The sequence below is a fragment of the Odocoileus virginianus genome, chromosome 16, assembly GCF_023699985.2.
Source record: "Odocoileus virginianus isolate 20LAN1187 ecotype Illinois chromosome 16, Ovbor_1.2, whole genome shotgun sequence".
Taxonomy (NCBI): Eukaryota; Metazoa; Chordata; class Mammalia; order Artiodactyla; family Cervidae; genus Odocoileus; species Odocoileus virginianus.
The window spans coordinates 40,216,263-40,231,670 of record NC_069689.1 but is presented as its reverse complement, the minus strand read 5'-3'; the positions used below and the strand labels follow the sequence as shown (position 1 = coordinate 40,231,670).

At 52.0% G+C, this 15,408-nt stretch overlaps 1 protein-coding gene across 1 annotated transcript in view; it reads left to right on the top strand.

Moving 5' to 3' along the window:
* The window catches only part of ATP10A (ATPase phospholipid transporting 10A (putative)), a 180,064-nt gene that overhangs the window by 106,609 nt on the left and 58,047 nt on the right, over positions 1-15,408 (top strand). The window contains 1 exon segment of the mRNA XM_070478113.1: positions 9,551-9,636. Within this exon segment, the coding sequence (XP_070334214.1) occupies positions 9,551-9,636 (86 nt within the window).

Here is a 15,408-nt window from a genome sequence, read left to right as displayed (position 1 = left end):
AAATCCCTATGAGCCTGATCCTAGTCTTGTTTATGTTGGTTCTTATTGTATGATGCCTTATCTTGTGTTATGATTGTTTATATCTGAGTATGTGTCTGACATTGTATTTGGGAATTTGTGAATTTGTTTTTTATAAATCATTTGAGGACTACTGTTATATATATATATATATATATATATTTTTTTTTTTTTTTTTTTAAGTGAGACTCTGTTTTATTCATTATCTAGGAGTTCCTGCAATGTGGAATGACCTTAATCCAATGCTAGGTGTTGGTATTTTCTGGGCCACACAGTTGACTCTAACCTGGGGAGTAGTTTGCACAAAGGCTCACTCTTTCTTCTGGTTCATTCTCTTTCTCTGGGGATCCACGCCCTTCTCTTGGCAAATTCTGTGGTAGCAGAAAAATAGCCCCCAAGAGATGCCCCCATCTTAATCCCCTGAACCTGGGATAAAGTTGTGTTACAGGACAAAGGGAAATTAAAATTGCAAATGGAATTAAAGTGGTTAATCAGCTGTCCCTGAGGTGGGGACAGTATTGCTAATTATCCTAAACTGTTGAGGCAGGCTCCTCATAATCACAGGAGGCTTTAGAAGTAAAAGAGAAGGCAGGACAGTAGAGTCAGACAGGGCGTGAGAAATACTCCGTCCCCAGGTGCTGACTTTGAAAAAGGAAGGAAGCTGTGCGTATAGGATTAGGGGTGGCCTCTGGAAGCTGGAAGGAGGGCAGCGGCGGCTTTTCTTCTGGAGCCTCTAGAAGGATCACAGCCCTCTGGACTTCTTGTCTTTAGCTCAATGAGGCCCCTTTCCAACATGTGATCTCCAGACCTGAAAGAGCACATTGTTCCTGCCGGAGGAGGAAACTGCCTCAGGCCCTCCGCTCACCACCAGTATCACTAGCTGCACTTGAGACCAGAGACTCCCCCGAGGAAAAAGAGGCCCCAAAGATCAGTCTCAACTCCCCAGCTTTTCATCTTTTCTAGATTTGATTCTGCTTCACCTTCTTGTTTAATCTGTGACACCTTTAGGCAAATGTTTTTAATATTTTGGCCTGTGTTTCTGTTTGCTCCAAGCTGGACATTTGGTCCGTATTGCCAGTCTTTCAAATTGGACTTTATTTTATTTTTCACGAATTCCAGTGAGTGTACTGGTCTGGTTGTGCTTTAGAATTCTACATTGCTGCTGCCCTTTTGGTCATTTCCCAGGTTAGTACAAGGGCTCCTGAGCTGGCCTCTTTTTATGTCCTCTATCCTGATTTTCTTTAACACCAGCAGTATGACTCTCTGCTAACATGGTTCTGCGTGGGAGCCACCCTCAGGACCCACTTGGTTGTAAATGCACTCCGGGCTTCAGTTCCCTGCATGCTGCCCTGTGAGGGGTGAGTGCCTTACATCACCCGTCACCTATGGTGATGAAAGAGGGACAGGAGGGCCGTGGTCAGTGTGGATGAAAGATATCACCTGCCGTACCAGTAAACAAAGGGCTAGTGCAACCAGCAAGCCATTACCCAGGGGTGGCAGACCCAAGGGAACCCAGGATGAAAACAGTGCTTGCCCTGCAGCTACCCCCGTGTCCACCCCACGGGTGCCCCACGAGGAAGCCTCAGCGTGGGAAAGCCCAGGTTGCTGAGCTGAGGTGCGTATCTCAGCAATGATTTCAGTGAGCCCAGATGCTTGTATTTTTCCTGCACATAGAAAAGCACTAAATTCCTTAACTTGAGATTTCTGGTTTTCTTTTGATGTTCTGACTCTTTTATTGCAAAAACTACTATAATTCCTGGCCTCCCTACTCCACCTCTTCAGAAAAGTTTCTCAGCGTTATCTGAGATGCTGTGTCCTAGCCTTAAAGTCTTCAGACTATCTGCTGATTAAACCATAACTCTCAACTTTTGCAAAATGCTGGGCTGGATGAATCACAAGCTGGAATCATGGTTGCCAGGAGAAATATCAACAACTGCAGATTTGCAGATAATACCACTGTAATGGCAAAAAGTGAAGAGGAACTAAAGAGCCTCTCGATGAGGGTGAAAGAGAGGCATGAAAAAGCTGGCTTGAAACTCAACATTCAAAAAACTAAGATCATCACATCCAGTCCTATCTCACAGCAAATAGAAAAAGTGGAAGCAGTGACAGATGTTATTTTGGGGGCTCTAAAATCACTGCAGACCATGACTGCAGCCATGAAATTAAAAGACACTTGCAGCTATGACAAACCTAGACAGCATATTAAAAAACAGAGACATCTCTTTGCCAGCAAAGGTCCATATAGTCAAAGCTATGGTTTTTCCAGTAGTCATATATGGATGTGAGAGTCGGACCATAAAGAAGGATGAGCACTGAAGAATTGATGCTTTTGAACTGTGGTGTTGGGGAAGACTCTTGAGAGTCCGTTGGACTGCAAGGAGATCCAACCAGTCCATCCTAAAGGAAATCAGTTGTGAATATTCATTGAAAGGCCTGATGCTGAAGCTGAAGCTCCAATACTTGATGCGAAAAGCTGACTCATTGGAAAAGACCCTGATGCTGGGGAAGATTGAAGGTGGGAGGAGAAGGGGACGGCAGAGGATGGGATGGTTGGATGGCATCACTGATTCAGTGGACATGAATTTGAGCAAGCTCTGGAAGACAGTGAAAGACAGAGCCGGTATGCTACAGTCCATTGGGTTGCAAAGAGTTGGACACGACTTAGCAACTAAACAGCAACAACTCAACTTCTAGGCTGTGCATTTTTTTCAGTCCACGTTGGAAAATCAGACTAGCCTGTCAGCCAGTGGAACAGATGACCGCGGCAGCGCTGAGTCAGACGTGTTTTATGTGGTAGCACCATGCTGAATTACATAGTTTCTTTTAAGAGGACTATTTTAAAGAACAACCCTCATTTAGGTTTTGAAGTTGGTTAAGTGTCTGAAGGCATAGCCAGCCCTTAGATACTCTTAACACATTTGATAGGAGAAGAAATGCAGCTCTGATGGCAGTGACAGCCTTCAGTGACTGCATGGAGCATTTGTGGTGAGAGGGAAAGAAAGGCTTTTGATTTTGAGAATTCAGACTCAAACCCAGCACTCTGAGCCTCTGCCACTTGGCCTAAAGCTTTGAGGCTTTTTGAATGTGAACCAGCAAGGAGGCAAGGGAACAAAGGATCAAAGGGGGGAAGGAAGGGGGGACTGACTCTTGCACTTTTAAGTCAGATTTAACAAATGAAAGGCTTCCCAAAAGCCTTCATGTCTTTGAAAGACAAAGGGAGGTCCCCTGGATCTCTGTGCAGGTACTTGTGGCAGGAAAATTTGCAATTAGAAAAAGAAGTCAGAGGCCCAGACAGGCCTGGATCAGGTGTTTATCAGCTCTCCGGGAGCTTCCTGAGAGGCCCGCTGAGGCCCTGAGGCGCCTGTCTGCTGTCATCTGTTTCCCTGGGGACGCTGGGGTGGCCTCAGAACAGCTGCTGCATGCGGGACCGCCCGCCATCCAGGGTCCCTCACGGGCTGCTGTTCCAGCCTCCCTATGTACTTATGTGTCTGGGACGTGTTCAGTGATACGGTCACACTGCTGCAGTCACAGATTAGCTGCTGCTAAGTCACTTCAGTTGTATCCAACTCTGTGCGACCCCATAGACAGCAGCCCACCAGGCTCCCCTGTCCCTGGGATTCTCCAGGCAAGAACACCGGAGTGGGTTGCCATTTCCTTCTCCAGCACATGAAAGTGAAAAGTGAAAGTGAAGCCGCTCAGTCCTGTCTTAGTGACCCCATGGACTGCAGCCTACCAGGCTCCTCCGTCCATGGGATTTTCCAGGCAAGAGGACTGGAGTGGGGTGCCATTGCCCTCTCCACAGATTAGCTAACATGTTTTGTGATCATTTATGTTGTTTCTGTTTGTTTTGGGCATAAACTCCCAGTGTTACACTGAATATATGAAAGAAATTGGAGAGAAGATTCTTTTGTTAGAATCATACATTTGACTTCTCCTGCCCCTAGGACCAGAGTGCCTTTGGTTTCATTCAAGTTTTTAGTTATTTAATAAAAACTGATCCATCAGGGTGATCCTGCTGTGTGCCAGAGGACACTGTGGTAGACAATTTCTTTCTCATTTCAGGCTGATTGAAACTATTGATTTGGCAATCCAGTCTTTGCAGTAAATAAGTAAATTCATTCATTCATTCCCTCATTCAATATTGGGCTGTCTGCCCTCTCTTGAATGCCTGAAGCACTGACCGGTACTGAAAATGGAGAACAAGAACTGGCTTGATTATTCATTCATTTGGGTTAAACGCTTTGCCTGAATTAATGCAGGTATTGTTCACCCGTTGTCAGTAAGGAAGCAGCCAGATTATAGGCTATGAAGATGTCTTTTGGTATTGCTTCTAACTGAAATACTTGTAGAAGGATTTCACTTCTATACTTGTATATTCACACTTGTAGAAGAGGGATGGCTTTTCAGTACACAGAGAGGTGTTCCCAGGCCTCCTGCCAGCCCCATCTGCCTTAACACCAGGTGCAGGATATCTGGTAGGCAAGGGGTCCCGGCCTCCAAGGACTCAGCGGGAGCGCTGGATCTGTCTGGAAGTTTGTGATACGTGAGATCCTTGAAGAAGCAGTATCTGTCACCCCTGGGCCGTGTGTTCACCAGGTCCTGCACTAGCGTGGAGGAAACAGAACTGTCCTCAGAGAACCCGAGGACTTGGGGAGGAGCCGGTGTCGGAAGGACACACAAGCGCACGGCAGCAGCACTGGCCTGCCCAGCCTCGGCCAGGGACCGTCGCCTGCTGGAGCGCAGGGGCGAGTAGCCAGGTGGAGTCTGGCGGAGGGCACAGAAGGCCCCGTGGAAAGGTGTGGGCCTGCCTCGGGCCCCCGGGTGTAGGAATGGCTGCTGGGAGGTGTGGTGGCAGCCGGGAGGGTCGCTGCGGAGACCCGGGCAGAACACGGCTGCTGCGTGGAGGTGCAGACCTCGCCCTGCCAGGCAGCAGCCATACAGACGGGCCGGCCTTGGAAGCCACCGCGGGGTGGTGATGTTGGAGCTGGAGGTGGAGGGGACCCTCTTGTGTGCAGGAGGTTCGTGACAGGACACAGAGCACAAACGGCATCTTCAGGACAGAGGCCCACGTCAGAGAAACAGGGAGCCTTGTACGTGCGCCTGCGTCTGGGCTCCAGGGCTGCTCCGCGCGCCCTCTTCCCTGGGTGCCCGCGTCTGGGCTCCGCGCGCCCTCTCCCCTGAGTGCCCGCGTCTGGGCTCCGCGCGCCCTCTCCCCTGGGTGCCCGCGTCTGGGCTCCGCGCGCCCTCTCCCCTGGGTGCCCGCGTCTGGGCTCCGCGCGCCCTCTCCCCTGGGTGCCCGCGTCTGGGCTCCGCGCGCCCTCTCCCCTGGGTGCCCGCGTCTGGGCTCCGCGCGCCCTCTCCCCTGGGTGCCCGCGTCTGGGCTCCGCGCGCCCTCTCCCCTGGGTGCCCGCGTCTGGGCTCCGCGCGCCCTCTCCCCTGAGTGCCCGCGTCTGGGATCCGGGCTGCGTGTGCCCTCTCCCCTGCCTCCTTTGGGACCACATTGCCCAGAAACTGGGGCACACATCCTCACTCCAGCATCTCCATGGTGAGAGCCAGGCGGGGCTCCTACTGGACACATGCTTATCCCGACTGCTAAACAATGTAGACTGTCTAAAGAACTTCTTTTATGACATAAACACTAAGTGTCTGCTTCAATGGACTATAGACGCCCTTTTGCAGCCCTCAGCGCTTCTGTTTTCAGGTGGAAGATGTCCATGTTTGCCTGTATGGAATACTCTTTAGTGATTCATTTAATGCAAGTAGGAAGCACAGTATTGATAAGAGAATTTTCCTGATGAATCAGGCATTCATTCAGTGACTGCTCTGGGCACTGCTGAGTCAGACCCTGGCTCCCCTGTGGGGTTGACCCAGAGCGCGGCCCGGGAGGTCGCTGGTCGGCCTGAGAGGGCGCCAGGCGTCCGGGGCACACAGGAGCGTCTGTGGGGAGGGGGAGGCGCGCCCCCTGGGTGAGCGGGCTCACCAGGCTCTCCGCTGCCCCCGTTTCTAGGGAAAGGCAAGTTCAAAGGCACGGCCTGGGGCTCTCCCCGCGTCACTGCCCTGCCTCCCTTTCCACTTAATGAGGTCAAATCACTTGGTCCAAAGAAGCTTGGAAAATGTTTGCAGTAGAAACCATGCACATTTTCCTGCCAGTGAGGTGCTTGCTGGGATGTGGAGACTGCAGTGAGCGATGGCACCACCCTTGGCAGAGGTGTGGGCGCGCCGGGCCCAGCCATGGGGAGCGGGTGGCCGAGGGCTGCTGCTGGGACCCCTTCTGACCACGCTGCTCCTGCAGTGCCCCCAGCGCCGAGGCTGCTGCAGTGTAGGGGGGTGGGGGTGGGGGTTGGAATCACCTCTGCAGTCTTGGACCTCTGATTCCACAGATCTCCAGAGACCTTGAGAGCCGAGTCTAAATGCCAGGAGGCCCACAGTTCTTAATCAGAAGAACCAGGAGTAGATCCTGGGGCTCCTGATTTTTTTTGCTACAGTTTTGAGTGAATGGTGCTAACTCTGCATCCAAGGCCATTGCTGAAGATGGGAAGGGGGTACATTTAATTGACACATGTTTTTGAAAACATTTAAACTTTAAGGCATGTTTGCTTGGCAGTTTCTGTCAAACCAATTGTACACTTTCTGGCTTATACATATACATACATATATATCATCTTTATACATATACATATCTACATCATTTTTTCTTACTAGTGCAAGGCAGTCTTGACGAGGCTGCTGAGCTGGATGTCTGAGGCACTGAGTAGCTTCCCTCAGTCACCCCCTGGCCACGTGACTGTGGGCGTGGTCCTACATCACCCCACATTAAAAGTGGTTTGAAAATGGATCTCACTGTGGTGCTGTGAGGGGTGGTGAGATGTCAGAGCACCGCAGCTATGACTGATGATGATGATAATGATACCAGTGATGTGTAGAGGTGCCCTCCGGTGACTCAAGCATGAGGCTCTACACGTTTGTGCTGAAATTCCTGGATTTCTGAGCTAGGTGCTGCTTGATGATTCATCTCTTTATTCACAGTCAGTTCTCAGTGTTTGTTTATATTTGCTTTCTTTAAACTTTTTATTGTGGTAAAACATACATAATACAGAATTTACCCTTTTCGTCATCTTTATTTTTAAGGTAGAGCATCTTTGTTACATTGGACTTTCTGTCCTTTGGCCACGCCACGGGCTTGTGGGGTCTTAGTACCCTGACATGCCCCCACAGTGAAAGTGCAGAGTCCTAACTGGACCTCCAGCGAATTCCCCCATTTTTGCCATTTTTGAATGTGCAGTTCTGTGATATTAAGCACCTTCAGAGTCTTGTTCAGTGACCCCCACCATCCATCTCCAGAACTTTTTCACCTTCCCCATAATAAAAATATGGAGTTAGCATGCTTGGCATAGAATGGTGGACTGGACCTTCTATCATTGCTTTGGAGCTGGGTCAACAGAAGCTTGGCTGGTGGATGACTTGGGCACCAGTTTGAACCCAGTTTGGCAGGAAGTGGATGCGTAAATGATTGGGTGGAGAGAGAAATAAATATATTTCTTACATGAGGGTATTAAGAGATTGCCAGTTAAGTTGGAAACAATCAGGGTAAGTAGAATTTTCTTATCCAAAAGATGTGCTCCAGACACAAAACCCTTTTAAAATGGGGAACTCAAAGATGGACTCTATATTATACTAGTTTGTTAGGGCTACAGAGTGGCCTGAACAACAAATTTATTTTCTCGTAGTGCTGGAGGCCACAGAGTCCAAGGTCAGGGTGTTCACAGCGTTGCTCTGTTTGAAGCTCCTCTCCCTGGTTTGTAGATGGGTGTCTCCTCCCTCTTTCTTTTCATAGTCATCCCTCAGTGTGTGCGTGCACGTGCGTGCATGTGTGTGTGTGTGTGTGCATGTCCACACGCTAGCACCAGGCAGATTGCATGAGGGACGAGGCCTCACCCTAATGATCCCATTTTACCTTACTTACCTTTGTAAAGACCCTATGTCCAAATACAGTTACATTCTGAGGTACTGGGGATTAGGACTTCAACATATGGGTTCTGGGGTTGGAAGTGAGGAGACACAGTTCAACCCAGAACAGTCTCTACAGATCCTTCCAGTTGTAAAAATCCTCCCCAACAAGCAGGCGAAGGCAGGCATCTCGTGCCCTGGGCACACACATTCCCCAGGGCACAGGCTTATTGGTAGAAGGTTACAAATGCAGCTCTGACGCTCCAGAGACAGAATGTTCTAGTCTCTGAGCCATGCACATTACATTTTTCTTCGAGAGAAAGAATCATAAACAGAGACAGAGTATTTTAAGTCCGCCCTCCCTGTCTGCCAAGAATAACCCTGGTGTGCTGGGGAGCTCACCCGTCCTGGGCGTTGCATCTGCAGAGGTCTGTCCTGGAAAAGGCAACCGCCTGGCTTCAGGAGGATCCACAAGGCCTGAAATAAACACACTCCTCCAAGCATAGCCGTACTCTGGAGCAGAGCCAGAGGGCATTTCAGTCCACGGACAGAGGTACCCACAGCTAATGAAACTTCAAGAAGAGTCTTAAAGCAGCACTTTCTTTTCAGCTAAGGAATCAAGCTACTACTATGTTGTGAGTTCTTGTAATGTCTGTGACACCCTGGAAAACAGCTGGGCTAACTTTTGAGGCATTACCTTCCCAGCCAGCTTCTCTGCCAAGTCGGGGGCGCTGTTGTGCTGGAGTAACCGTTACCTGGCAGGGGAGTCACCAGTGTTTCCACCATCCCTCTGATGTTTAACCAGTTACCCCTTTTTTGTGATGCTATGCTTGCATGAGCCAAGACACACCTTTTTTTTTTTAAACCACGTGGTGACGCTTGGTGGGTGAAAGAGAATGGCCAGCCTGATCAAAGCAAGCTGGTTTTAAAAATCTGCAGATGGGCCTCCATAGTTTGCACTGGAGGTGTGTCCCCCGTGTCTCGTGCGCTCCCTGCCACCCGCCCTCCTCGCCCTTTCCCTCTCCGCGTGCATCTCTCCACACGAGCCAGGCCTCGCGTCACCTCTTGGTGCCAGGTTCTGAGAGCTGTCACTTTTTCATCAAGCAGAAGGATAAAGAGATTATTGGCTTACACACTGATTATTTAAATGTCTGCCCCCAGATATCTGTGAAGAATTTTTAGAGCATGTTGAGGAAATGATACTTTTATTCTAAGCTCCTGTTTTTCAGATGGAATCTGCTTCTCCAAATCCGTGTAGAAAGTTGGAAGGTGCTGATCTGTCTCAAGAAACTCAACTCCTCCCTGCCCTCTTCTACCACATGTGCTTAATTTGCATTAAAGCTACAGTCCTGTGGGCTCACGGACAGCTGTCATTCACCATAGAAACAAAAATGCACAGGCCAAGCACCGTGTGTGTGTGTGTGTGTGTGTGCGTGTGCACGCGTGTGCGTGTGCACAGGTTACAAATGCAGAGACCTTCATGAAATGCTGCTGCTGTAGGTGGGAGACCGAGAAGCAAGTGACTTTTAGATGCACAAAGCTGACCCCAGATCTCTCTAATGTGTATGCGCTATTATTTTAGGTCTCGGAATTCAATCCTTTGACGTTCACCAGCATAATCGAGTGTGAGAAGCCCAACAACGACCTGAGTAGGTTCCGTGGGTGCATGTGAGTATCAGACCTCTGCCTGGGCTTACCCTTCTGTTTGACAAATGATATAAGTGTGTACAGTCGACCCTTGAGCAGCTTGCGGTGTGGGGTGCCAACCCTGCTAGTGTCCATGGTGGATTGATCCCAGGACCTGCCAGGGTACCAAAACCACGGATTTTAAGTCCCATAGTCTGCCCTCTGGATCTGCAGTTCTGCGTCTGTGGATTTAGCCAAACTTGGATGGTGTAATACTGTGTTTACCGAAAAAAACTCTGCGAATAAGTGGAATCACACAGCTCAAACCCATGTTGTTTGATGGCCCAGGGTGTATAGTATAACACCGTGTGCGTCTGTGTGTGAGTGCAGCCTTTCAGGACTGTTGCCCTGTCCCTGAGCTCACAGGGCTGCTTGACAAGAGCCTGTCGGCTGTGGACGCTGGTCAGATTCCCTCCATCCAGCGGCCTGGGAAGGTGGGGGGTGAGAAACACGGTGACTGCACGTGCACCGTAAGTGGAAGCACAGACGCCGGGCAGAAGGAGCCTGCCTGGGAGTTCATGCCTTCGTTCATACTCAGCCATTGAACAAGTATTTGCTGAGCACCTGCTGTGTGCTAGGCCCTTCTTAAGGATCTGGGGATAATGCAGTGAACTGAATACAAAGAAATGCCTTCCATCTTGTTTATTTCACTGTAGTCAGGGGAACACAGAGACATAAACAAAATTAAAAGTCCTCGAGCATGTTAAATAAATAGTCCAGCTCCTTGCTCCAAAACAGAGAGACAAGAAAGGTAGATGAATGACATGGGATCAGCTGCCTGGTGGTGCTAGTTGAAGCTGGGTTGGGGCTGTCTGGGGAAAGTAAGGACCACCCTTGTGCGTCTGCAAATGGTTGGAAATTCCTGTAGTCATGGATGGGGTGTGGGGAAAGGGAGGTGGGAGAGAACAGGGGGCCGCACAGACTTGTGGAGCTGATGCTGGTGGGGACGCCCTGCCGGGGGGCAGCTGTGTGAACCAAGCCTGGGGGCCGCAGATGTGATGCGGGGAGCTGGGGCCTCCCGTAGCCATCCAGCTCTGCGGGGCCAGCTCCTCGGGATGCTGCTTAGAGGCCGAGATGCCGTGTGGCCGCCACGGACACGTGGGTGGGGCTGGAGCTCTGCTCCTGGAAGGGCTCCACTACAGGAGCTTTTGGCATGAGTTCGAGTCTTCTGCTTTCCTGACACATCCAGCATCATTGCCTGTGTGCACACAGTGGGCTCCCCATCTTGTTGGGGGCAATGGGAGCGTCGGTGAATGAAAAGTGCACCATGAAGGGCAAGAGATGTTCACACCTGCTGAAACTGCCAGTGCTTGCCTGTTCTTGCCTGAGTATCAACTAGAACTTGGAAGTGTTAGGTCACCCCTTAAAGGAACTGGTTAAAGGAGGGTAAAACTCATAAGAACACTCCTAAAATGTCAGCTGTAAAATTTGGGGGCAGATACCCAGGCCTCCGTCTGAAAGTGCTCCTCTGCGGGTTTCCCAGCCCCTGTGTGCACTGCCCACCCCTAGCCCCAGACTTTGTACACCATCCTTGGCATCACCCCAAAATCTCCAGGGCCCGGCGGGCAGAACAGAGCAAACCCTGAAGTGAAGGAGGTGGGGGCAGCCTCTAGGGCGAACGTTCTGTGGGTATTCTTGCTGATGGGTAGCTCTTGGTGACAACTCTGACCTCCTTCTCAGGCTGCATCGTGGCCGGTGCCCTCCTGCTGTGCGGGGCGTCAGGCGCCTGTGGTCAGACCACCCCCACACACTTGTTGCCTGCCCCAGACTGGGACTAGAGCTGGAGGGGCGTCAGCCCCGAGTCAGCAGCTCGGTTCTGCCCTCAGGAGCTCCCTCTGTGTTTGTTGGTTGTTGTTCAGTCACTCACTCATGTCTGACTCTCTGCAACCCCATGGACTGCAGCATGCCAGGCTTCCCTGTCCTTCACCATCTCCAGGAGCTTGCTCAAACTCAGTGATGCCAACCAACCATCTCATCCTCTGTCGTCCCCTTCTCCTCCTGCCTCAGTCTTTCCCAGCATCAGGCTCTTTTCCAGTGAGTCAGTTCTTTGCATCAGGTGGCCAAAGTATTGGAGTGTCAGCTTCAGCATCAGTCCTTCCAATGAATATTCAGGGTTTAATTTCCTTTAAGATTGACTGGTTTTATCTCCTTGCCATCCAAGGGACACTCAAGAGTCTTCTCCAATACCATGGTTCAAAAGCATCAGTTCTTGGGCACTTAGCCTTCTTAATGGTCCAACTCTCAAATCCATACATGACTCCTGGAAAAACCACAGCTTTGACTATGTGGACTTTTGTTGGCAAAGTATCTCTGCTTTTTAATACCTCTGTTAAACAGGGATATTCACTACATCTGGCTTGTACTTAGGCAGATTCTGGAGCCCATGCTTTCCAGCAAGACAGTGCCAGTGAACTCCTCTACTTTACTCATCTGTATAATGGGGAGAATCCAGGAGGCCCTTGTGTCGTGGGTGCAAAGCTTGTCAATTTAGTCTGCGGAAAGCTTTCAGAAGGGCGGGTGCTTAATAAACATTGGCCACTATTAACGGTCATTGCTTCTGGGTTAATGCTGTCATACGATAGAGCAGGGACAGCCCAGTTAGCAGGGAGGCCCAGCAGAGAACTCGAATACTCCCTGGGGAGGAAGATCCAGTGGACGAGCGGGCCGGCAGGAGGGCTTGTCTCCTATGTGAGGAACAGGGAAGAGACTGGAGGAGAGATGGGAGTTGGGATTCCCTGCACACGAGGAGCTGATGAGCAGGTTCATCTGGTGGAATGACCCAGCTGATAGAGAAAATGCATATGACAGGAGTTCGGGGAGTAGGGGCTGAATTACGGGTTTGAGGAGCCTCTGTCTGCAGGTTGTGTTTGAAGGTGGAGAGACAGCAGAGCATCGTGGGTCAGGGTCAGAGGGAACGAGAGCGCAGGGTCCAGACAGCGGTTCCCACAGCCGGGAGCAGGGGCCGGGGAGCTCACCGAGGGCAGCGCGGTGGGACGAGCACGGGACCCCGGGTCGAGAGGAAGGCGCCGGTGCGCCGGACTCTGCGGGAGCCCGGGAGGGAGGGCCCCGCTGTGGGGGCTGAGTGACGGGGCGGAGGAGGACTTCTGTGTCAACCACTCTTTCTAGAAATGGGTCTGGAAAAGGAAGGGCCGAGCCGGGAATGAAAGGCTCGAAAAAAGAAGAGGGACACTTGGTAGGGAGAGAAATAACAAAGGCCCGGCTGGAGATCTCCAGGGGACCTCCAGGGGCGGGGACTGCGGAGACCCGGGAGGGGGTGACCTGCGGCACTCGCCCACCTGCAGTCCGAGCACCGCCCCCTCGGCGGGCCCAGCGGCCTTTCCCGGGAAGACGCCTCCAGCGGACGGTGCGACGACCGCAGCCAGGCCGACTCGCCAGCCCAGACGGGCGCCTCCAGCAGGCGCTCCCGCGTCCTCCTCGCTGGCGCCGCCCGGGGGCGGGGCCTCTCCCCGCTCTGAACCAGCCCTGTCGTGCTTTTTCTCACTTTTCCCAACAGGCTGCCCTGCCCGTGGCTTCCACCAGAGCCTGGGCCGCTCAGGTCTTGAGTGCTTAGACCTCCCCTGCTGCTGTGCCTTGCTCTCTCTCCTGGGCAGTATTGGGATCTGCTACAAGGATGTCAGGGTGCAGACGGGCCCCTCTCATGGACAGGCCTGTCCAGCCAGGGCTCTGGAGCTGGCTGTTGGCGGTGGTGTGTTGAAAACGCCTCCCTCTGTGACTCCGGCGGAAGTCTGCAGAAACAGTGCTTGGGGAGGGGTAGGCGGCTGAGCAGACCCCCATAGAGGGGCCTGGGCCCAGGTCCTGAGCCCCCCTCCAGGTCCTGAGTCCTCCTCCAGGTCCTGAGCCCTCCTCCAGGTCCCGAGCCCTCCGCCAAGCAGAAGGGAGGGAGTGGGCCTCTGCCCGGCTCTGGTCCTGATGCTCAGGCTTGGGGCTGCCCTGGGCAGGAGAGCTGCAGCTTAGCCTCAGGGCCAGAGCAGCTGCGGAGCCAGTTCCCTGGTTTGCTGGCTCTCGCTGCCTGCCCCTGGCGGCCCGCCTTCAGCCCGGCCTCAGCTGCCGCCCTGTAACCCCATTCAGGCCACCAGGAGGCCCGTGGGTTTCACTCTTAATCCAAACGTGAAACCTTAGCTGTTTGCAGCTGGAGAACTAACCTTGCTTGAGATTGTACCAAGGTGTCCCCGGACAGAATCCCAGCTCTTCCCCTTCCCTTTAGGAAAGTTGCCCTGTGTTTCTGAACCCTGGCTTCCATCAAATTCTGGACAGAACGGTGGCTGACAATGGGGTGAAAGACACGATGTGAATCAGAGGGTGGGGTCAGCCATACTGTGTGGTCCCATTGGTGTGAAATGCCCGCAGTAGGAACATCTTTAGAGTCAAAATGTGGATTCATGGTTTGCCAGGGTTGGACGTGGGGGAGGAATGCGGAGTGACTGCCAATGGGTATAGGGTTTCTTTCCGATGAAAGCATTCTAAAATTAGCTGGTGGGGATTACTGAAAAACTCTGTGAATACACCAAAAAACCTGAGCTGTGCATGTTAAATGGATGAATTTCACAGCATATGAAACATAGTTCAGGCTGTTAAAATAAAAACGTCAAGCGCCTCATGACTCCAGTGTACTTTAACGGCCACTGGCTTTTATAACTCTATTTATTTATTTAGTTTTGGCTGTGCTGGGTCTCACTGCTGTGCAGGCTTCCCTTCAGTTTGGAGGAGGGGAGCTTCTCTCTAGCTGCGCTGTGTGGACACCTCACTGCAGCGGCTTCTCCTGTCACAGAGCACAGGCTCTAGAGCACTCAGGCTCCGTAGCTGTGACACAGGGGTTTAGTTGCTCTGCGGCATGTGGCATCTTCCTGGGTCGGGGATTACACCTGTGTCTTCTGCATTGGCAGGCGGGTTCTTTATCGCTGAGCCACAGGGAAGCCCCTGCTCATTGACCTGAATGCAGTCCCTTTAGCTGTGCGTGTGTGCTGAGTTGCTCAGTCTTGTCTGACTCTTTGCAACCCCATGACCGTAGGCCGCCAGGCTCCTCTGTCCATGGGATTGTCCAGGCAAGAATACTGGAGTAGGTTGCCATTTCCTTCTCCCGGGGATCTTCCCGACCCAGGGACCAAACCCACTTCTCATGCGTCTCCTGCACTGCAAGTGGATTCTTACTACTGTGACAGCTGGGAAGCCCCTTCCCTTTAGTGGAGCACTTAGGAAATCCTCAGAGAGAGGAGCTGGAAATCCCGCCGCTGCCCACATCTCCCCCTGGGCCCTGGCAGCACAGAGGGCTGCTGTGAGTGTAGAGTCCGGCCATGCGGGGCACCCCACTCCGCTCACCCAGCAGCCCCGCGGCAGAGTGATGGTGGCCTTTGAAGCCACTGCTTAACCATTTTCACTTACTCCTAAAGAATGAATAAAGCAGAGAGGTTAGTTGGTTTTGTCTTCTGATTCAAGGTTCCATTTCCAGTGGTAAAGCTGGGCCCTGTTTCTTGTCCTAAGTTCTCCATGAAGCGGGTTCTGGGGTCCCTGCCTGTGGGCCACAGAGCCTGCATGACCACGGGGGACCTCAGGATGCTGGCCGCCAACCAGGAGCTCTTCTGCATGGCTCAGATTAAACGTTAAAGGATGTGTCCGTCTGCTCGGGCTAACGTGGATTGGGCAGCTTAAACCCCAGAAACATACTGTCTCACGGTTCTGGAGGCTGGAAGCCTGCGATCCAAGTGTCGGCAGGACTGGCTTCTCCCGGGTCCCCTC